General features: G+C 44.1%; 1 protein-coding gene across 1 annotated transcript in view; it reads left to right on the forward strand.

Moving 5' to 3' along the window:
* The window catches only part of LOC126455433 (dehydrogenase/reductase SDR family member 11-like), a 55571-nt gene extending 36203 nt beyond the window's left edge, over positions 1-19368 (forward strand). The window contains exons 5-6 of the mRNA XM_050091183.1: positions 220-369; positions 19251-19368. Of these exons, the coding sequence (XP_049947140.1) occupies positions 220-369; positions 19251-19289 (189 nt within the window). The 3' untranslated portion in view covers positions 19290-19368. The remainder of the gene's footprint in view (positions 1-219; positions 370-19250) is intronic.
* Positions 19369-22780: the final 3412 nt, after the last annotated feature.

The raw sequence follows: 22780 nt of genomic DNA on the forward strand, positions 1-22780 counted from the left end.
CCGTGCCTCAAGCACACATAACACGAACACCAACAGTTTACCCACCTTCTAATTCTCTTAGCTCCGCGTCGGCCGGAGTGGCCGAGCGGTTCTAGGCGCTACAGTCTGGAACCGCGCGACCGCTACGGTCGCAGGTTCGAATCCTGCCTCGGGCATGGATGTGTGTGATGTCCTTCGGTTAGTTAGGTTTAAATAGTTACTTACGTTCTCTCAACACAGGAAATTTCTCCGGGAGCTGTGAAAACAGAAATCATCAAGACGAACTTCAAAATACTGCCTCCAAACTTTTTCGATACGATACCGACCATGGAACCAGAAGATATAGCAGAGGCAGCAGTTTACATGTTGTCTCAACATCCACGGGTCCAGGTAAGTTCCATACGGCACTGACTTCCAGCATTCAGAATCCTACTGACTTCCCCAGGGCTCACTCTCGGCATTGCGGAGAAGAGTCTATCAGGCTTCTGAGCTCCATTTCTTCACATATTTATCTAATCTTTTTATTTGTGTAGACTTACTGTACCCAGCAACCTTGTTAATCTCTTTACATTCCTTTTTCTCAACACATACGATCATATACCTTACAACTCCCATTCCATTGTGACATTAACTGTTTCTGCTATCTTTACCATTAGGTTTTCGGCACACTTCACTTTTAATATCCCGATGTTGCATCATAGTTTACATGCTACCAGTTCTTTTTTCTTTTTTTATGTTCCCCATGTTCCACGTTTCCCTCGTCTGAACGATGCTCTCTAGTTGTACAGTTTCAGGAATATCTTTCGCAACTTTGGGCCAGTGTTTGATCCCAATGGTACTCTTCTATTGACTAAAGCATTGTTTCATATTTTTTGGCTACGCTAACTTTACGCAGAGTTCTTCCTAGAGAACACATGTTTCATTTCCTCGTACTGTCGTGTGCTGAGAAGGAGTAAGGAGGACAGCTCGATTCGTGACAAGTGACCTTACCTCATTCGATGAATACCATGAGGTTAACTGGCGGTAGACCGCCTGCTGATTCCTCGAACGCGGCTGAAAAGCAAGCTTTGAATGGTGCAGAGCACGGAACTCGGTAGGCTTACTCAGGAAACTGGGTGGAAAATTTGTACATGGCTGCACGTTCAGAGACCGTGAATAGTTACAATTGAAAGAAAACAGTTCTCTGTCACTATTTTTAACGAATTAACCGGGTTTCAACACTGCTAGGAGTGTCTTCCTCAGAATTTAAATAAAAGAATGGTCTATAACATGGTCACATAATTATGACTAAAAGCGTATGATACAGAGTATAAGTATAGAATCATCGTGAAAGACTGGTAGTACTTATATGTCATTTATAAAATAATAAATATGCCAAAAGGGCATTAGTCACAAAGATATTTAATATAAAAAATTGTGATGGCGAGCCGTTTGCAACCTGTAACCGCGTAAGTAACGAGCAGCCCTTAGTCGCTCACCATCACAATTTTCTTTCAATTGAAACTGGGTGGAATTATCTAACTACAGAAGCGAATTCCTTTCATGCAAGTACCCCTCGCACTCTTTCATATTTACAAGTTCCCATCTGTAACTGATTGATTCTTCATTCTCTACGTCTTCTAAGTGTCCTACGTTGGCCAAGGCAAGTGAAAATTGTCAAGTCCGGATCCTACGGGCGGGTGTAGCGGAGGGGTACGGCGTCGTCCGCCCACTGCTGCCACTGTACTCTTCTTCAGCAGGGTAAGAGGGCCGTATCTATACTGGGTCTTTGGAAGGTTCCATGATGATGCGCTGGGAGTGGCTGGTCACTCGGCTAGAGCGTGATGCCCACTGTATGTGGTTCTTGTGGAATATTCTCCCGCTGCTGCCCTTCAAGGTACGGGGCGCTGTTGGTAGTTACGAGGCGGCGCTATTATCCGTTATCGTGTTCAAATATTGGTTCGCCGCTTTCGTCGCAGAAGCGACCAGCGCGCTGCCTCCGGCCCAGAATTACTCTCTAAACCGTGTTAGAGTACTAGTCGGAATATTTCAACTTTCGCTACAATATGTTTCGCAATTCTGCTTTTCTCCTTCATAATACTCTTGAATACTCTCAGATTAGTATTCATTTATCCTCAATCACTGAGCAAAATAAGCTCTCCATCATTTTCAACACTTATTTTCAGTCGGAATTGGTAGGGTAGCCACAGACTTATCCCAAACTCATTTGCGCCTTAATTTACATTCTAACATTCAACTTCCTTTATTGCACCTACAATATGTAATGCCGACACCAGCTGGAATAAGTTACAGCCACGCCCTTAATACTCTTAGTATCCGTTTAACGCTGAAAGAAAAGAAAAGTAGCCGTGCGGTTCTAGGCACTTCAGTCTGGAACCGCGTGGCCGCTACGGTCGCAGGTTCGAATCCTGGATATGTGTGATGTCCTTAGGTTAGTTAGGTTTAAGTAGTTCTAAGTTCTAGGGGACTGATGACCACAGATGTTAAGTCCCATAGTGCTCAGAGCCAGAGCCAAAGAAAAGAAAAGAAAAACGACGCTCTTTCCGTGTAGAAACATTACTAACATTTATTTAATGAATATTACTTTAAATTTATTTTAGACATAATCGCACTTTTTTAAATTGTAAGTGATTTCGGCTACATACTGGCAATCGTCACAAACGTAAGTGCTGAGTATGATTTGATATACAGAGATTTGACGAGATGCGTTGTCAAACTTGCTTCACCTACGTTTGGTATTATGCTTCTACATACTGATTTTTGTAGCGTTTGAGAGCAATGCAATATTAGTTAACGCACCGCCAGTTCTCAAAATTATCAGAATAAAATGTTCAAATGTGTGTCAAATCTTATGGGACTTAACTGCTAAGGTGATCAGTCCCTAAGCTTACACATTATTTAACCTAAATTATTCTAAGGACAAACACACACACCCATGCCCGAGGGAGGACTCGAACCTCCGCCGGGACCAGCCGCACAGTCCATGACTGCAGCGCCTTAGACCGCTCGAAAATTATCAGCTTGATCCTTCTTCGGTAACGTGATAATACTACTGTGGTAATGATATAGCGTACTCCTGTTCCTTAGTTTTAGAAATAATGTCATTCTAGCATATTTGACAGACTTGAGTACCTCCGGAGATATCTCATCGACCGTGTTTAGAGATATCATTCGCTACTCTCTAAAACTATAGATACAACACTGGTTCATCAAACTCAAAGTAGGCCTCACAAAAAATGGAATAAGTTGTATTGCACCGAATGTGATGGCATGTGACGGAAGAGTAGAAACACATCATACCACGTACAAATTAGCTGAAAGTTGTCGCTGACAAGAAATTTGCGTTCAACTCGTAATCATGTTTAAAACTAAAGTTTGTGCTCTAAATCTGACGTAGAATGCGACCAATCAGTAACGAAAGATAACACAGAGAGAGGGCGAAAGCTAACTGCGTGCAGAGTATAATGCCGTTAAACATAGTGTCTTCATGACACAGCAATTTTTTGGCGAACTTCCTGTAGAGAAGGGCTCCAAGAAGCACCAAGGTGCGTGCCTGGTGAGGAGTAATACGGCACCTGACTCTAGACGAACCTTGTGGACTTGCGTTATCAACATCTACGTCAATCCTCCGTATGTAGTGGAGATTACTTCTGGTATCACTATCGGATCCCCTTCCAGTTGCATTAACGAACGTCATGCGGAAAGAATGATAGTTGGTAAACGTCTGTATTAGATCTAATTTCTCGATTTTTCTCGGTGTGGTCGAGCCGTACATGTGAGATCAAGCTGGTTTCTGCATACGATGAATGATCTGTTCTTGAAAAAGACTGCTCGTCTGTGGTCTAACATTAGTATTTTGTAGAATGAAACCGTTATTATTAGGTCGACATGAAAACGCATATACACTATCTGATCAAAAATATCAGGACACGCCAGTGTAATGCTGAATTTTTGACTAGATGTCAAGAGAAGCGGATCCGCTAGTACAAAAGGATGTGTGAAGCTGTCAGTAGAGAAACAGTAACACCAGAATGTGTCAATGAGGAGAGATAACTGACATCGAACTTGGACCAGACATTGGATGTCATCTGAGTAACAGATCCGTCAGGAGCATTTAAAGCCTTCTAAAGTTCCCCAAGTCGACTGTTGGTGACGTACGTGTGAAGTGGAAACTCGAAGGAACAGCTAAACCAGTCCAGGGAGGCTTTATATACTGACTGACAGGGACTGTCCAGTACTGCAGAGAGCGGCTGTGAAAATCGCATGAAAATAGCGGAAGACATCATTCGAGAGCTCCAAAGTGGTGCCAGTGGTTCAGCCAACACGACTGCTGCACGTAGGGAGTTACAAATAATGGGATACAATCGTCAAGCAGTTCCTCAGGAGCCACACGTTTCTGTAGAGTTTGCTGAGCGACGATTGATGTAGTGTGAAGAGAGACACTACTGGACAGTGGATGACCGTAAACCAGTGATCTGGAGTGCTGACTCACGGTATACTCTGTGGCAGTTCGAGGGAAGTGTAGTGGCTTTGGCGAAAGCCTGGAGAGCGTTACCCACCATCATGTGTAGTGCCAACAATGAAGTACGGAGGAAGTGGTATTACTGTAGGCGGAGTGTTTTTCGTGGTGAGTGCGCTTAAAAAAACCCTAAACACAGAAGGACATCAGTATATTTTACAGCATGGTGTACTGCGTGCAGTACAGAAACAGTCCGGAGATGGTGAATGTAACAGCATGACACGGCATCCTGTCGTAAAGCAACATCTGTGACACAATGTGTTGTAACGGCGACCGGGACGGTCGCGCGTTGAAGTGACGGAAAGCGCGGCGGGACCCGCGGAGAGGGTCATTTGTTACATAGTTTAATTCTTAATTTCTTTGCGTGTTTTTGGTACTTGCATTGTTAATTCATAAATTTCGGGCGTATTATAGTATTTGAGAGTTGTAGCATCGCGTTTTAGTACCTGAATAGTGTAAATTCACGTAGTCTCCTTCCGCCGCCGAGCAGTGTCAGCAGTGCGCAAGTAGCAGCATTACTGCATTTACTAGGCAATCTTGTATTTTAATAACCTTTTAAATTTTGTCGATTTGTTTGCGCTCTCTGTAGATTAGTTCAGACGTTCTTTGCAAAACAGTTTTTAGCATGGATAGGGACTGCAACTGCTGTGTTCGGATGCAGGCTGAGTTGGCATCCCTTCGCTCCCAGCTTCAGGCAGTGTTGGCTTCGGTCACACAGCTTGAGGCTGTTGCCAATGGGCATCACTGTGGGGGTCCGGATGGGGGTTTGTCGGGGACGGCCAGCTCGTCCCACGCATCCCCTGATCGGACTACGACTGTGGTTGCCCGGGATACTGCCCGCATTGAGGCTGATCCCTCACCTGTGGTAGAGTGGGAGGTCGTTTCAAGGTGTGGCAGTGGGCGAAAGACATTCCGGAGGGCTGAACGGAAAGCCTCTCCAGTATGTCTGACGAACCGGTTTCAGGCTCTGTCTCAGGCTGATACTGATCTTCGGCCTGACATGGCTGCTTGTCCTGTTCCAGAGGTTGCCCCTCAGTCTGCAAGATCCGGGCAGTCGCAGAGGGTGGGCTTACTGGTAGTTGGGAGCTCCAACGTCAGGCGCGTAATGGGGCCCCTTAGGGAAATGGCAGCAAGAGAGGGGAAGAAAACCAATGTGCACTCCGTTTGCATACCGGGGGGAGTCATTCCAGATGTGGAAAGGGTCCTTCCGGATGCCATGAAGGGTACAGGGTGCACCCATCTGCAGGTGGTCGCTCATGTCGGCACCAATGATGTGTGTCGCTATGGATCGGAGGAAATCCTCTCTGGCTTCCGGCGGCTATCTGATTTGGTGAAGACTGCCAGTCTCGCTAGCGGGATGAAAGCAGAGCTCACCATCTGCAGCATCGTCGACAGGACTGACTGCGGACCTTTGGTACAGAGCCGAGTGGAGGGTCTGAATCAGAGGCTGAGACGGTTCTGCGACCGTGTGGGCTGCAGATTCCTCGACTTGCGCCATAGGGTGGTGGGGTTTCGGGTTCCGCTGGATAGGTCAGGAGTCCACTACACGCAACAAGCGGCTACACGGGTAGCAGAGGTTGTGTGGCGTGGGCTGGGCGGTTTTTTAGGTTAGATGGCCTTGGGCAAGTACAGAAAGGGCAACAGCCTCAACGGGTGCGGGGCAAAGTCAGGACATGCGGGGACCAAGCAGCAATCGGTATTGTAATTGTCAACTGTCGAAGCTGCGTTGGCAAAGTACCGGAACTTCAAGCGCTGATAGAAAGCACCGAAGCTGAAATCGTTATAGGTACAGAAAGCTGGCTTAAGCCAGAGATAAATTCTGCCGAAATTTTTACAAAGGTACAGACGGTGTTTAGAAAGGATAGATTGCATGCAACCGGTGGTGGAGTGTTCGTCGCTGTTAGTAGTAGTTTATCCTGTAGTGAAGTAGAAGTGGATAGTTCCTGTGAATTATTATGGGTGGAGGTTACACTAAACAACCGAACTAGGTTAATAATTGGCTCCTTTTACCGACCTCCCGACTCAGCAGCATTAGTGGCAGAACAACTGAGAGAAAATTTGGAATACATTTCACATAAATTTTCTCAGCATGTTATAGTCTTAGGTGGAGATTTCAATTTACCAGATATAGACTGGGACACTCAGATGTTTAGGACGGGTGGTAGGGACAGAGCATCGAGTGACATTATACTGAGTGCACTATCCGAAAATTACCTCAAGCAATTAAACAGAGAACCGACTCGTGGAGATAACATCTTGGACCTACTGATAACAAACAGACCCGAACTTTTCGACTCTGTATGTACAGAACAGGGAATCAGTGATCATAAGGCCGTTGCAGCATCCCTGAATATGGAAGTTAATAGGAATATAAAAAAAAGGGAGGAAGGTTTATCTGTTTAGCAAGAGTAATAGAAGGCAGATTTCAGACTACCTAACAGATCAAAACGAAAATTTCTGTTCCGACACTGACAATGTTGAGTGTTTATGGAAAAAGTTCAAGGCAATCGTAAAATGCGTTTTAGACAGGTACGTGCCGAGTAAAACTGTGAGGGACGGGAAAAATCCACCGTGGTACAACAACAAAGTTAGGAAACTACTGCGAAAGCAAAGAGAGCTCCACTCCAAGTTTAAACGCAGCCAAAACCTCTCAGACAAACAGAAGCTAAACGATGTCAAAGTTAGCGTAAGGAGGGCTATGCGTGAAGCGTTCATTGAATTCGAAAGTAAAATTCTATGTACCGACTTGACAGAAAATCCTAGGAAGTTCTGGTCTTACGTTAAATCAGTAAGTGGCTCGAAACAGCATATCCAGACACTACGGGATGATGATGGCACTGAAACAGAGGATGACACGCGTAAAGCTGAAATACTAAACACCTTTTTCCAAAGCTGTTTCACAGAGGAAGACCGCACTGCAGTTCCTTCTCTAAATCCTCGCACAAACGAAAAAATGGCTGACATCGAAATAAGTGTCCAAGGAATAGAAAAGCAACTGGAATCACTCAATAGAGAAAAGTCCACTGGACCTGACGGGATACCAATTCGATTCTACACAGAGTACGCGAAAGAACTTGCCCCCCTTCTAACAGCCGTGTACCGCAAGTCCCTAGAGGAACGGAGGGTTCCAAATGATTGGAAAAGAGCACAGATAGTCCCAGTCTTCAAGAAGGGTCGTCGAGCAGATGCGCAAAACTATAGACCTATATCTCTTACGTCGATCTCTTGTAGAATTTTAGAACATGTTTTTTGCTCGCGTATCATGTCATTTCTGGAAACCCAGAATCTACTATGTAGGAATCAACATGGATTCCGGAAACAGCGATCGTGTGAGACCCAACTCGCCTTATTTGTTCATGAGACCCAGAAAATATTAGATACAGGCTCCCAGGTAGATGCTATTTTTCTTGACTTCCGGAAGGCGTTCGATACAGTTCCGCACTGTCGCCTGATAAACAAAGTAAGAGCCTACGGAATATCAGACCAGCTGTGTGGCTGGATTGAAGAGTTTTTAGCAAACAGAACACAGCATGTTGTTATCAATGGAGAGACGTCTACAGACGTTAAAGTAACCTCTGGCGTGCCACAGGGGAGTGTTATGGGACCATTGCTTTTCACAATATATATAAATGACCTAGTAGATAGTGTCGGAAGTTCCATGCGGCTTTTCGCGGATGATGCTGTAGTATACAGAGAAGTTGCTGCATTAGAAAATTGTAGCGAAATACAGGAAGATCTGCAGCGGATAGGCACTTGGTGCAGGGAGTGGCAACTGACCCTTAACATAGACAAATGTAATGTATTGCGAATACATAGAAAGAAGGATCCTTTATTGTATGATTATATGATAGCGGGACAAACACTGGTAGCAGTTACTTCTGTAAAATATCTGGGAGTGTGCGTACGGAACGATTTGAAGTGGAATGATCATATAAAATTAATTGTTGGTAAGGCGGGTACCAGGTTGAGATTCATTGGGAGAGTGCTTAGAAAATGTAGTCCATCAACAAAGGAGATGGCTTACAAAACACTCGTTAGACATATACTTGAGTATTGCTCATCAGTGTGGGATCCGTACCAGGTCGGGTTGACGGAGGAGATAGAGAAGATCCAAAGAAGAGCGGCGCGTTTTGTCACCGGGTTATTTGGTAACCGTGATAGCGTTACGGAGATGTTTAATAAACTCAAGTGGCAGACTCTGCAAGAGAGGCGCTCTGCATCGCGGTGTAGCTTGCTCGCCAGGTTTCGAGAGGGTGCGTTTCTGGATGAGGTATCGAATATATTGCTTCCCCCTACTTATACCTCCCCAGGAGATCACGAATGTAAAATTAGAGAGATTAGAGCGCGCATGGAGGCTTTCAGACAGTCGTTCTTCCCGCGAACCATACGCGACTGGAACAGGAAAGGGAGGTAATGACAGTGGCACGTAAAGTGCCCTCCGCCACACACCGTTGGGTGGCTTGCGGAGTATCAATGTAGATGTAGATGTAGATGTAGGCCCACGAACAACAACACAACGGGAGAGGACGGACACGAGCAACGAAGGACACAACGAACAACAACAAGTTCGAACAATGGAGTCACAAGGAAACTTAACAAACACGTCCACTCGTACACAGAACAGGAAAGTAAGTTACCTCTCTAATGCGAGTCGATGTGTCCACAGACGTACGCGAGATTAGACTGGCTGGCTGATCTTTTTTTTTTTCCTTTTTTTTTCTTTATTGAATTTCGATTCCCCCCGAAGGGGTCCGGCTGGCAGCAGCTTAGTATGCCGCTCTTCAGCCTACAGAATTTGTTTTAAAAAGGGGAAGATAATAAATAATAAAAACAGGCGATAAAATCGGAGACTTAAATGGTAACATGGCGGAAAAAATCGTGGAACTTGAGACATAGAAACAAATGGATGATGATTCTGATAAAATACATATGAAGTAGACAGGTAAAATAATAGACTGACAATTAAAAAACACGGCGACAGTCTGGTTTCTGTTCGCAAGAGACATAAAATTCACACCCAGCGACAGCATGATTTCTGTTTGCAACACTTTGGAAAAGATGCACAACACTGAACACTCACTTGAACAGTGCACTAAGAAGTTGTCACAAATATGACACACCACAGCCGAGGGCAGGTGGGGGGAACCTGGAAAGATGATGGGAAAATAAAAGGGTGGGGGGGGGGGGGCGAAGGAGAGGAAAATGCTGGCTGAGCTTTTTTTTTTCCTTTATTGATTTTCAATTCCCCCCGAAGGGGGCGGGCTGGCAGCAGCTTAGTACGCTGCTCTACAGCCTACAGACTTTAAAAAAAAAATGGAAGAAGAAAATAAACAAGAAAAACAGGCGATAAAACGGTGACGTAAAGTGAAAAATGGCGGAAAAATGCGCAAAGTTACAACAGAAAGCAAAAGGGGTTGGCAATGTTAATAAAAGACACGGGAATCAGACAAGTAACATAGTACACACACAATTAAAAAACATGGCGACAATCTGGTTTCTGTTCGCAAGAGATAAAAAGCTCACCCAGCGACAGTATGATGGCCGTTCGCAACACTTCCCAAAAAACACAACACGGAACACTCGCTGTAAAACACTCACTGTAAAACACTGCACGAAAATGGCGGCACAAAAGATGACACTCCCGAGCCAAAGGCAGATGGGGGGGGGGGACCTGAAGGAGGGGGAAGAACAAGGAGGGAGGAAGGAAAAAAAACGAAAAAGGGGGGGGGACCAAGGAGGGAGAGGACTAACAATAGGGGAGAGGGGCAGGGCAGATGCGAGAGGGAATGAGAGGAGGCAGAGGAGGGAAATGCAAAAGGACTCGGGGGAGAGAAGGGGGCAGAGAGAGGGGAGGTGGGGGAAAAAGAGGATGGAGTGGGGGGAGAGGGAGCCCGGGAAAAGGACAGGGGAAAGGAAGGGGATTGAGGATCAGAGTTGATAGGAAGGATAAATGGAGGGAGAGAGGGCATTATCCAGGAGGGGGAGTTGATGGAAGCCACCTTGGGAAAGGGGATGAAGGGTGTAGAGATGGAGGGTAGGGGAGACACAACAGTGAAGATGTGGCAGGGGGCAGGGATGGGAGAGGAGAGGAGCAACCAGAGGGTGAGGGGGATCAAGGCGGCGGGAGGTGTAGAGGATGCGGATATGTTCGAGGAATAGGAACAGATGGGGGAAAGGAATGAGATCATAGAGGATCCGCGTGAGAGACGGGAGGCGTATACGTAAGGCGAGGCAGAGTGCATGACGCTCAAGGATCTGGAGGTACTTATAGAATTTGGAAGGAGCTGATATCCAGGCGGGACTGGCATAACAGAGGATGGGACAGATTAAGGACTTGTAGGTGTGGAGGATGGTAGAGGGGTGCAACCCCCATGTCCAGCCAGAGAGGAGTTTGAGGAGTCGGAGGCGGTTGTGGGCTTTGGATTGGATGGAGCGGAGATGAGGGTTCCAGGTGAGGTGACGGTCAATGCTGAGGCCAAGGTAGGTGAGGGGGGGGGGGGGGGTGAGGCGGACAGGACGGGCGCAGACAGTAAGGGAGAAATCCAGGAGCCAGAAGGAGTGAGTGGTATGACTTACGATGATTGCCTGGGTCTTGAAAGAATTGATTTTCAGGAGCCACTGGTTACACCATGCAGCAAAAAGATCAAGGTGATTCTGGAGAAGGCGTTGGGACCGTTGAAAGCACTGGCTGAGCGAGAGGCAGGCGTTTAAGTAGTCTATCGGGGGCGCCGCTATTGGCCGCTGGAACCACGTGTTCCACTGTGGCGCCCTCACACTAAATGCGGGCTAGGAGGCGCGCGCCGCCGCAGCTTACGGCGCGATGGTGCAGAGACCTCTAGAGGTCTTCGACGTCCATGACGTCTGGCGCGGATTCAAATACCGCGGCGCGCGGTACCAGACAACGGTTTGTGGATACTAACATCCCTGACAGGGAGTATCCTGTCATAGTCCCAACGTGAACCCGACGGAACTCCTGCGTGACGCGTTAAACGCCGACTTCGCTCCACACCTCTGTGTCTACGGTTCTACTCTGGTTTCGGCTCTTGACGAAGAATGACTGTCATTTCCACACAGACATTTGGAACCCTCATTGAAAATGTCCCCAGCTGAGTTCAGAACGTCGTAAAGGCGAAGTGTGTACACGCCTCATATTAATGTCCAGTAACAGATGTCCGGACAATTTTGATCAGATTCTGGACGTCTCTCGTCGCCTTGTCAGCTACTTTGGACCTCATCCAAGCCCTGAACAATATTTGGCTGTTCCTCAGTGTAATGTGCACACCGGCATGAAAATGTAGATGTCCTCTCTTTCCACTGCCACATACTTTCTCGGCCATATCTGACACGTATCACATTCTTGAAGAACCATACCTCAAATATATCGCCTGTGGTGGCAGCGGGGAATGACCAGAGTTGATGTGAAAAAGCTGCCCTATTCCTTTGAGCACTAACCAACAAATTTCTCTCGTCATATGCAGCATTTAAGTGAAACTTCTGGACAAGATGCTCACTGTAGGAAAACTAGCTCAATAAGATGACAGATATTTAGTCCACTTCATACATCTATCAGGGTGACACCAGCCTGTAACCTATAAACTACCAACCGTAGTAGTCCACCCCCTAAAATGTAGCTGGAGCCCCTTGACCACCAGAGGCATTCTGACAGCGGCATTCGCCACAACCACACTCTTGTCTGCTGTGAACAGATGACGCAAGAGGACTGGAGCTTCAATGCTCTGGCCTTCTGCAATAGCTTTCATGCGCTTGTCTTAAATTACTAATCACCGGAGGGGCAAAAATTTATTCAAACTAGGAAAGCGTTAGCCTTTGACACTACCTTTGTGGTTGGTGAACCATACTTCAATGTAATAACAAAGACGAACAAGTTATTCTAGTGAACAGAAAAATTCTAAAATGTGTCAAGATGAGATTTAACTTTATGGTAAAATTTGGTTTGGTTCCTGCCAAATATTTGATGAGAGTAAGTAGTAAAAATTTTTGTGGCCTACAGTTGTAAAGCTTTCTGTCACCGACACATTCACGAAAGAAGAGGTACATTTTTCTTCTATTTTCGTAGACGAGGTCACCTTTCTCTCCAAATTCTATTTACGCCGTGCGTTCCTCCTGTCAATCGTCCGGCACATTTACTCTAGTGTTGCGGCAGATACACACATCAAAAAAAGTTTTGCGCCACCCCGGTTCCCAGAACTCCTGAAGATAGACGTTGACCTTGGGTATTGTATCACAGACACAGTCCCTTTGACTGTTCAGAGAGCCGGCCGGAGTGGCCGTGCGGTTCTAGGCGCTACAGTCTGGAAACGAGCGACCGCTACGGTCGCAGGTTTGAATCCTGCCTCGGGCATGGATGTGTGTGATGTCCTTAGGTTAGTTAGGTTTAATTAGTTCTAAGTTCTAGGCGACTGATGACCTCAGAAGTTAAGCCGCATAGTGCACAGAGCCATTTGAACCAATTTTGAACTGTTCAGAGATGTAAACAACCATGCAAATGGTTCAAATGGCTCTGAGCACTATGGGACTTAACATCCGTGGTCATCAGTCCCCTAGAACTTAGAACTACTTAAACCTAACTAACCTGACATTACGTGCATCCATGCCCGAGGCAGGATTCGAACCTGCGACCGTAGCAGTCGCGCGGTTCCGGACTGAGCGCCTAGAACCGCGAACCACCGCGGCCGGCAAACCATGCATGAGCAGCGCCTATTAGACGAGAGGGTCTGACAGCCGATCAGTTCCAGTGATTCCACCATGAAGGAGGTACACCGCTCGTGTTATCTATAGTTTAACCATGCCTAGACGGCCAATACCACGGTTTGATCGCGTCCGCATTGTTACTTTGTGTCAGGAAGGGCTCTCAACAAGATAAGTGTCCAGGCGTCTCTGAGTGAACCAAAGCGATGTTGTTCGGACGTGGACGAGGTACAGAGAGACAGGAACTGTCGATGACACGCCTCGCTCAGGCCGCCCAAGGGCTGCTACTGCAGTGGATGGCGGCTACCTGCGGATTATGGCTCGGAGGAACCCTGACAGCAACGCTTTTCGTGCAGCCACAGGACGTCATGGTACGACTCAAACTGTGTGCAATAGGCTTCACTTCCAACTTCCATGGCGAGGTCCATCTTTCCAACCACACCATTCGGCGCGGTACACATGGGCCCAACAACATACCTAAAGGACTGCTCAGGATTGGCATCACGTTCTCTTCACCGATGAGTGTCGCATATGCCTTCAACCAGACAATCGTCGGAGACGTGTTTGGAGGCAACCCGTTCATGCTCAACGCCTTAGACACTGTCCAGTGAGTACTGCAGTTAGGGGGAGGTTCCCTGCTGTTTTGGGATGGCATTATGTAGGGTCGACGTGCACCGCTGGTGGGCTGTACGATACGTGAATGCCACCCTTCGGCCGATAGTGCAACCATATCGGCACTATATTAGCGAGGCTTTAGTCTTCATGGACGACAGTTCGCGCTCCCATCGTGCACTTCTTGTGAATGACTTCCCTCAGGATAACGACATCGCTCGACTAGAGTGGCCAGCATGTTCCCCAGACATGAACTCTATCGTAGATGCCTGGGGTAGATTGAAAAGGGCCGTTTATGAACGACGTGACCCACCAACAACTCTGAAGGATCTACGCCGAATCACCGTTGAGGACAATCTGGACCAACAGTGCCTTGATGAACTTGTGGACAGTATGCCACGACGAATACAGACATGCATCAATGCAAGAGTACATGCTACTATGTATCAGTGGTACCGGTGTGTACAGCAATCTAGACCACCACCTGTGCAGGTCTCGCTGTATGGTGCAATGTACGGTTTTCATGAGCTATGAAAAGGGAGGAAATGATGTTTATGTTGATCTCTATTCCAATTTTCTGTACAGGTTCCGGAACTCTCGGAACCGAGGTGATGCAAAACTTTTTTTGATATGTTTATTTGTAGTTTAGTTTCGCGGTGTTTGTATGGAGTCAACGCGATAAATACTGATATTGATGCTCATTTTCTCTCTAGTTGCAAACAAAATTGTTTCTTTCGGTTGATTTTATGTCCTTATTCAATGGAGCAGTCCCACATTAGCCTAGTGCTCTATTCCATGTAATGACATTTGCTCTAGCGTTTATGACGTCAGCAAACACGTGTTCGCCCCACCTCCCTCGCTCGACTGTGTCTTGTGCGCTGGCGTGGGCCCCACTATCTGCTTGCTACCACGATGCAGCAACGATACTCCATATGTGCTAAATTTATGAGTATTGTCCGTGGTTTGCTGCCTCTGTCAATACATATCTTTAAACCGAAAGTCACACAAGGCTCATGTGAAGGCGCTTTGTCAAACGGATGGATATAATTCATTTTGAAAACACATTTCGATTTGTAACGAGACCAAACTGACGTTTTCCCTTGACACTAGGCATCGCATGTAAGACATGATGAAAATTACGTTCGAAATAAGATAAGCATTACTTTTCGAGCACTTTCACTATTCCTGTAGTGATCAGAGTGAGTACACATCCATGAAAACACGATTCCCAGGTAGTGATAAAATAAAACCTTTACTTCAACAACACAAAAATGAAAAGATTCACAACCAAAGCCCCTAGGAAGCAAAGAGATTGAATCTGATAACACAGAAAATAAGAATCTTCTTGATCTGACGTTTGATAAGGACAAATACTGCCTTTTTTTTAAATTTCAGATTAGCACTTGGAGCCAACATCCTCTGTTATATGTTGGATGTATTCTAATCTCTGTCTTCCTCTACAGTTTTTACCCTATACAGCTCCCTCTAGCACCATGGAAATTTTTCCCTGATGTATGAACGGACGGCCTCTCATTCTCTCTCTTCTTCTTGTCAATGTTTTTCACGCATTCTTTCCTCTCCGACTTTGCGGACTATCTCCTCATTCCTTAGCTTATCAGTTCACCTAATTTTCAATATTCTTCTGTAGCTCCACATCTCCTATACTTCTGTTCTCTCCCGTTTCGCCTTTCGCACAGTACATGTTTTACTAACATACAATGCCGTGCTCCAAAAGTACATTCTCAGAAAACTTTTCCTGACATTGAGGGCTATATAGACTTTTGTTGGCCATGAATGCCCTTTATACCAGTGCTAGTCTGCTTTTTACGTCCTCCTTGTTCCGTCCGTCATGGGTTATTTTGCTGCCTATGTAGCGGGATTCCTTAACTTGATCTACTTCGTGAGCACCAATTGTGATGTTAAGTTTCTCGCTGTTTTCATTTCTGCTTCGATTTATTCTCAGTCCATATTCTGTACTCATTAGACTATTCATTCCACTGAATAGGTCCCGTAATTGTTCTTCACTTTAACTGGGGATAGGAATGTCATCAGCGAATCTAATCATTGATATCCTTTCACTATGAATTTTTATCCCACTCTTGAACCTTCCTTTTATTTCCGACATTGGCGAGAGACTACTTCCCTGTCTTACACCCTTTTTAATCAAAGCACTTCGTTACTGGTCTTACACTATTATTGTTGCTTCTTCATTCGTACATATGTTGTATATTACCCGTCTTTCACCATAGCTTACCGCTGTTTTTCTCAGGATTTCGACCATCTTGCACCATTTACCAATGCCGAACGCTTTTTCCAGGTCGACAAATCCTATAAACATGTCTTGATTTTTCTAAAATCTTGTTTCCATTACCATCCGAAAAGTAAGAACTGCTTCTCTGTTGCCTTTATCTCTCCTAAAGTGAAACTGATCGTCGTCTAACAGGTCCTCAATTTTCTTTTCCATTCTCCTGTATATTATTCTTGTCAGCAGCTGTTAAGTTGATTGCTCGATAATTCTCGCGCTTGTCGGCTCTTGCTGTCTTCGGAATAGTGTGGATGATGCTTTTCCGATGGTATATCGGCCAGTCTCGTACACTCTACACACCAACGTGAACAGTCGCTTTGTTGTCACTTCCCCCAATGATTTTAGAAATTCCGGTGGAATGTTATCTATCTCTTCTGCCTTATTTGATCCTAGAGCTCGTTTAAATTCTGGCTCTAATACTGGCTCCTCTCTCTCTTCCCTATCGAGTCTGTTTCTTCTTCTATCACGTCTTCACGCAAGTCCACCCACTCATAGAGGCCCTTAGTGTACTCTTTCCACCTGTCCGCACTCTCGTCTGCATTTGAGAGTGGAGTTATCATTGCACTCTTAATGTTGCCGCCATTGTTTTTAATTTCAACAAAGGTTGTTTTGTCTTTTCTATATGCTGAGTCCATCCTTTCGACAATCATTTCTTTTTAGATTTAGCCGGCCGTGGTGGCCGATCGGTTCTAGACTCCTTAGTTCGGAACCGCACTGCTGCTACGGTCGCAGGTTCGAATCGTGCCTCGGGCATGGATGTGTATGATGTCCTTAGGTTAGTTAGGTTTAAGTGGTTCTAAGTTCTAGGGGACTGATGACCTCAGATGTTAAGTCCCATAGCCCTTAGAGCCATTTGAACCATTTTTTTCGATTTCCTCACATTTTTCATGGAGCCTGTTCGCCTTAGCTTCCTGGCACTTCCTACTTCCCCCTAAGTGACTTTTATTTCTGTATTCCTGAATTTCCTGGAACGTTTTTGTACTTCCGTCCTCCGTCGATTAACTGAAGTATTTCTTCCGTGAACCATGGTGTCTTCGCAGTTAACTTCCTTGTACCTATGTTCAGTCACTACAGATGGTTAATTGGTGTGATTCAGAGTCCAGTTGGACACCTATCGCTGACAGAAGTTATTTGGTAAGATAACAATATTCAAGTGAACCGGCGTACACCAACGCGAGAGCACAGAGTCTAAGTGGGGTCGGGGTCATAGGAAGCGAGGTCGGCTGCTGCAATGGCTGGCTGTCGTTATAGGTCAATGCGGTGAACATCCGTTCCGTAGCCGAGCGGCCGCTGAAGTACAACTACAGCGGACAGGGACGTGTTCGGTCTGCTTGCTGGCTCACGGCTGGCGGAAGCAAGTAGTACCGTGAAACTTCCTGGCAGATTAAAACTGTGTGCCGGACCGAGACTCGAACTCGGGACTTTTGCCTTTCGCGGGCAAGTGCTCTACCAACTGAGCTACCCAAGCACGACTCACGCCCCGTCCTCACAGCCTTACTTCTGCCAGTACCTCGTCTACTACCTTCCAAACTTTACAGAAGTTCTCCAGCGAACCTTACAGTCTCGGTCCGGCACACAGTTTTAATCTGCCAGGGAGTTTCACATCAGCGCACACTCCGCTGCAGAGTGAAAACCTCATTCTGGAAGTAGTACCGTGCTTGCAGCGCCTCCAGCGGCGACACCAGCGCCTCCAGTGGCGAAGCGGATGCCTCCCGTTCCAGTGACGTCTGCTGGAGATCTACTCGAAAACGAACTCGTTGTGGTCGGCTGTATTGTTTACCTGCTATGAAGTAGAGTGACCAGCAGGGCCTGAGCTTTGGCAGCCTGCAGTCAAACTACCAATGCTGGTGGCCGGGGTTTACAGATACAGGAATTCCAGTATGATTTCATCAAACGTGAGAAGTATTTCACAGGTGCAATGTATTTAAAAAACAGAATTGTGTTCTTCCAAAAACTGACATATTGCCTACTTTATTTATCTAAACCAGTTTCTATCGCATGATCATCTCCAGTTGGCCTACGTGTGCACAGTATATATATTTATACACGGAAAATATGTAAGTTAACATAACCGGAAATATTTTCTACATAAGTTGTCATTATCATTAACGCTCAAATCAAATCGACAAATAAAGTAGGCAAGTTGACAGACAGCTTTTGGCGGAATATAATTACGTTACTTAAGTAAACTAATTCAATATGTCATGCTATTATTAGCTCTGAAACAGCGCCCATGTTTCGGGATCTTGACAAACTCGTGGTTCCTCAAGAGGGGCAGCAGCCTTTTCAGTAGTTGCAGGGCAAACAGTCTGGATGATTGACTGATCTGGCCTTGTAACACTAACCAAATCGGCCTTGCTGTGTTGGTACTGCGAACGGTTGAAAGCAAGGGGAAACTACAGCCGTAATTTTTCCCGAGAGCATGCAGCTTTACTGTAAATTTTTATTAATAACTTCTAAAATTGTACTAAAATAGGATCTTTATTCGATCTACGAAGTTACCTTCCCTGGTAAAACGTCTCCGAAAAACCTATCATCTAATTATAGTGTTCACTGCACATAACTGAAGTATCTTGTCTATACTTGGTAACTAACAATTATAATTATTATTATATTATAAACATTTTTCCCGTTCTTCAATCGTTGACAAAGTTTCTTCCTATTTTCTGCAACTTTTGTGATTTTCAAACTTTTGACTTTCCATTCATTTGTACATACACATGTAAGAAACTTATAAACAAGCTACCTTCTTTAATTAATAATAAGCAAATTTATTGCTTCGGACAATTTTGTTGCAAGCTGACGACAGACTTCATTGTCATGCATAGAGATATTTACATATTGTAACAATTTCTGTCAATTTTTTACAATATTCTGTGGATCATAGTTTCATCGATATATCACTGAAACAACGACATTAAAAGAGAATTATTATTAAAATTTATCAGCATTGCACTGGAAGACACTCATAAGAGAAACATCTAAATCATTCACCGGACTATGTTTTTCAGATGCTCTAAGCATGTACAGCTGTCTATCACGTATTTATTAGAATAGGTTACTATATTTTTCTAAATCAACCTTGGAATATGGTAAATAACTGAGTAAAATTATTGTCTGTTTCAGGTTCAAGACATCATCATATATCCTACATGCGGTGAATAATGTCTACGCTGTTTTTATAAACTGTTTCCAGAATTGAGTTGTTGACTTGTATTAAAAAATAATTGATTTTTAGTAGAACATTCCAGTTTGAATTGTAATATCTCTTTCAATTAAAATACCATTCACCCACCGTTTTTTCGTTTTTACATGGACATGTAATACAATACTTAGTCGAATCCATTCATGTAGATTCTGAAATGAAGGAACTACCATTAATTTAGACTCTCATAAATCTGGAGGAGGGTAGATGATATAAGTTTACCTAAATGTGCTGTATGATACAAACACTGGACTTTTTCAACCATTCTTGAAACAGCCAAAATATTATGGTGAAAAGTGATCAAAGGGACACCGATCTATTTTTTGAAGTATCAGCAGGAATCAACAGAGAGTTTTAAGCAATATTTTTTAAGACACAGTTAACCTTGACAAAAAGGTAATTTCTATAGCTCCGTATCATAACTCTTATAATATCATAAAATATCGCCTTTAGTTTGTCAACAATGGGGACAGTTTCGTGGCAGATATTATAGTATCAAGAAAGAGATGTATAAATATGTTGATATCTTATTTCAAGAAGATAATTTATGATGTCTACCACAGTTTTATAAAATAATATCTACTAAATAGTTTTAAATTGATGGATAATAGTCGTGAAACGTTAACTGAAGTTTAACTCTTAATGAAGGGAAAAATAAAAATGTGACAGCTGTTGTCACGATAATTAATACTGATTTTACACATAAAGAAAAGTGTTCTGAGGAAAGATATGTAAAATTGTAATAATCATCTGCCACCTACGAGAAGAAAGGTGAAATGTAAGTTAAACAGTACATTTTCATTTTGTACTATTTACCAACCAATAGTGAAAGGAGTCAAATAAGATAAGACATGTAAATGTTAAACCGCTGTTAATCATTACTCATACACATTCCATCCTTATTCAGACATTTCGACTGATGACCATATACATTAAGTCCCAGAGTGCTCAGAGCCATTTGATCAGACATTTCACCTCCTATGTTATACTCGAATCTTCAGGCAACGAATTTTTTTTTTACCTAAAACGTATAGGACTGACAATAAATCAGATTATTGGCAGTGATATGGAGTGTCTGTTAACAGTTCCTAGTGATGCACCCACGTTTCATCTTAGTAAACCTGGTTTCACAATTACATTTCCCCTTCGCTTGCATCTGATCTACCTGAGGTCCGCGACCCCGCTGTAGTAAATCAATCCACCCCAGGAATCTGGAAAAAAATGTATGCTTTTGCCTGCAAAATAACTGACGCGTCATGAAAGTGATTTGCTTACGGAAGAACTTCTAATACGAACATACAAACCTTTAATTCGTGTCGGAATGGGGTCCTTGCCGAACTGACAGCTTGTGATAAACAGTAGGGAAGAGAGAAAACCTTCACTTTCACAAGAACCAACTTGCTCCCGTTCCCCAGTAACTTTCCCATTCCTCTTGCCTTCGTCTCGGACACCCGCAAGTCAGCGTGCCGACAGAGTACGCTTATATTTACACTCTGTATTCCATGCGCTACTTGTTAGTTAAAGAATAGTTCACACATTATCTTGCCTATGAATGTGCAACGCAATTTGGTAAAAAACGCTTCAGTATCTGCTTTATGAGAGTGAAAGTGCCTATGACTGATTTTGGTTCACTCTTGTACACTCGGGCACAGTCTCGAAAGGGCCACACTAATAAAGTACGAGTAAATGTGAAGATAATTCTGTATGCAAAGTTTTCATGACTAAACCTCTGAAACGATTTTAACTGAAATGTGCTATGGAAATTTCCTCAGTTCTAAAGAAGAACAAAGGCTACTTAAAAGAAAAAGAAAAAAGTGGGAACATCTTCCTTTACGTCAGTGGTCATAAACCATGTGAAAAAACTATTAAATTTGTTGTACGATGTACAGATACTTCAATATCACGAGGCGTAGATCGGCGCTCACGGTCACGCCCATCCATATGTACTGCTAAACAGCAACACTGCACACGCGGTGTTGTCGTGTCTTTTAGGTCAGTTGTGTGGGGATGGAGACGGCCATCACCCAAACGGATGGACACGTGAGGGCAGCTCACTTTATACCACTTACAAACGTTACAAAATTTGCGCTGCACCAAATTACAAATTATTTACTTCCTTTCTTCACCATTTTAACATTATTTAATAATTTTAGGAAGATCACAATTTATTTTAGTGCCCACATTCATTCCTTGAAACAGGAATCCATTGTGTAGTGGATAAAAGATTTTTGTAATTTACAATTTAGTATTTAATTCCGTTTTGACAATGTTGTTGTTGTTGTGGTCTTCAGTCCAGAGACTGGTTTGATGCAGCTCTCCATGCTACTCTATCCTGTGCAAGTTTCTTCATCTCCCAGTACCTACTGCAGCCTACATCCTTCTGTATCTGTTTGGTGTATTCATCTCTTGGTCTCCCCCTACGATTTTTACCCTCCATGCTGCCCTCCAATACCAAATTGGTGATCCTTTGATGCCTCAGAACATGTCCTACCAACCGATCCCTTCTTCTAGTCACGTTGTGCCACAAACTTCTCTTCTCCCCAATCCTATTCAGTACCTCCTCATTAGTTATGTGATCTACCCATCTAATCTTCAGCATTCTTCTGTAGCACCACATTTCGAAAGCATCTATTCTCTTCATGTCCAAACTATTTATCGTCCATGTTTCACTTCCATACATGGCTACACTCCATACAAATACTTTCAGAAACGACTTCCTGACACTTAAATCTACACTCGATGTTAACAAATTTCTCTTCTTCAGAAATGCTTTCCTTGCCATTGCCAGTCTACATTTTATATCCTCTCTACTTCGTCCATCATCAGTTATTTTGCTCCTCAAATAACAAAACTCCTTTACTACTTTAAGTGTCTCATTTCCTAATCTAATTCCCTCAGCATCACCCGACTTAATTCGACTACATTCCATTATACTCGTTTTGCTTTTGTTGATGTTCATCTTATACCCTCCTTTCAAGACACTGTCCATTCCGTTCAGCTGCTCTTCCAAGTCCTTTGCTGTCTCTGACAGAATTACAATGTCATCGGCGAATCTCAAAGTTTTTATTTCTTCTCCATGGATTTTAATACCTACTCCGAATTTTTCTTTTGATTCCTTCACTGCTTGATCAATATACAGATTGAATAGCATCATGGAGAGGCTACAACCCTGTCTCACTCCCTCCCGAACCACTGCTTCCCTTTCATGTCCCTCGACTCTTATAACTGCCATCTGGTTTCTGTACAAATTGTAAATAGCTTTTCGCTCCCTGTATTTTTCCCCTGCCACATTTAGAATTTGAAAGAGAGTATTCCAGTCAACATTCTCGAAAGCTTTCTCTAAGTCTACAAATGCTAGAAACGTAGGTTTGCTTTTCCTTAATCTAGCTTCTAAGATAAGTCGTAGGGTCAGTATTGCCTCACATGTTCCGATATTTCTATGGAATCCAAA

The sequence above is a fragment of the Schistocerca serialis genome, chromosome 2, assembly GCF_023864345.2.
Source record: "Schistocerca serialis cubense isolate TAMUIC-IGC-003099 chromosome 2, iqSchSeri2.2, whole genome shotgun sequence".
In the NCBI taxonomy this organism is placed as follows: domain Eukaryota; kingdom Metazoa; phylum Arthropoda; class Insecta; order Orthoptera; family Acrididae; genus Schistocerca; species Schistocerca serialis.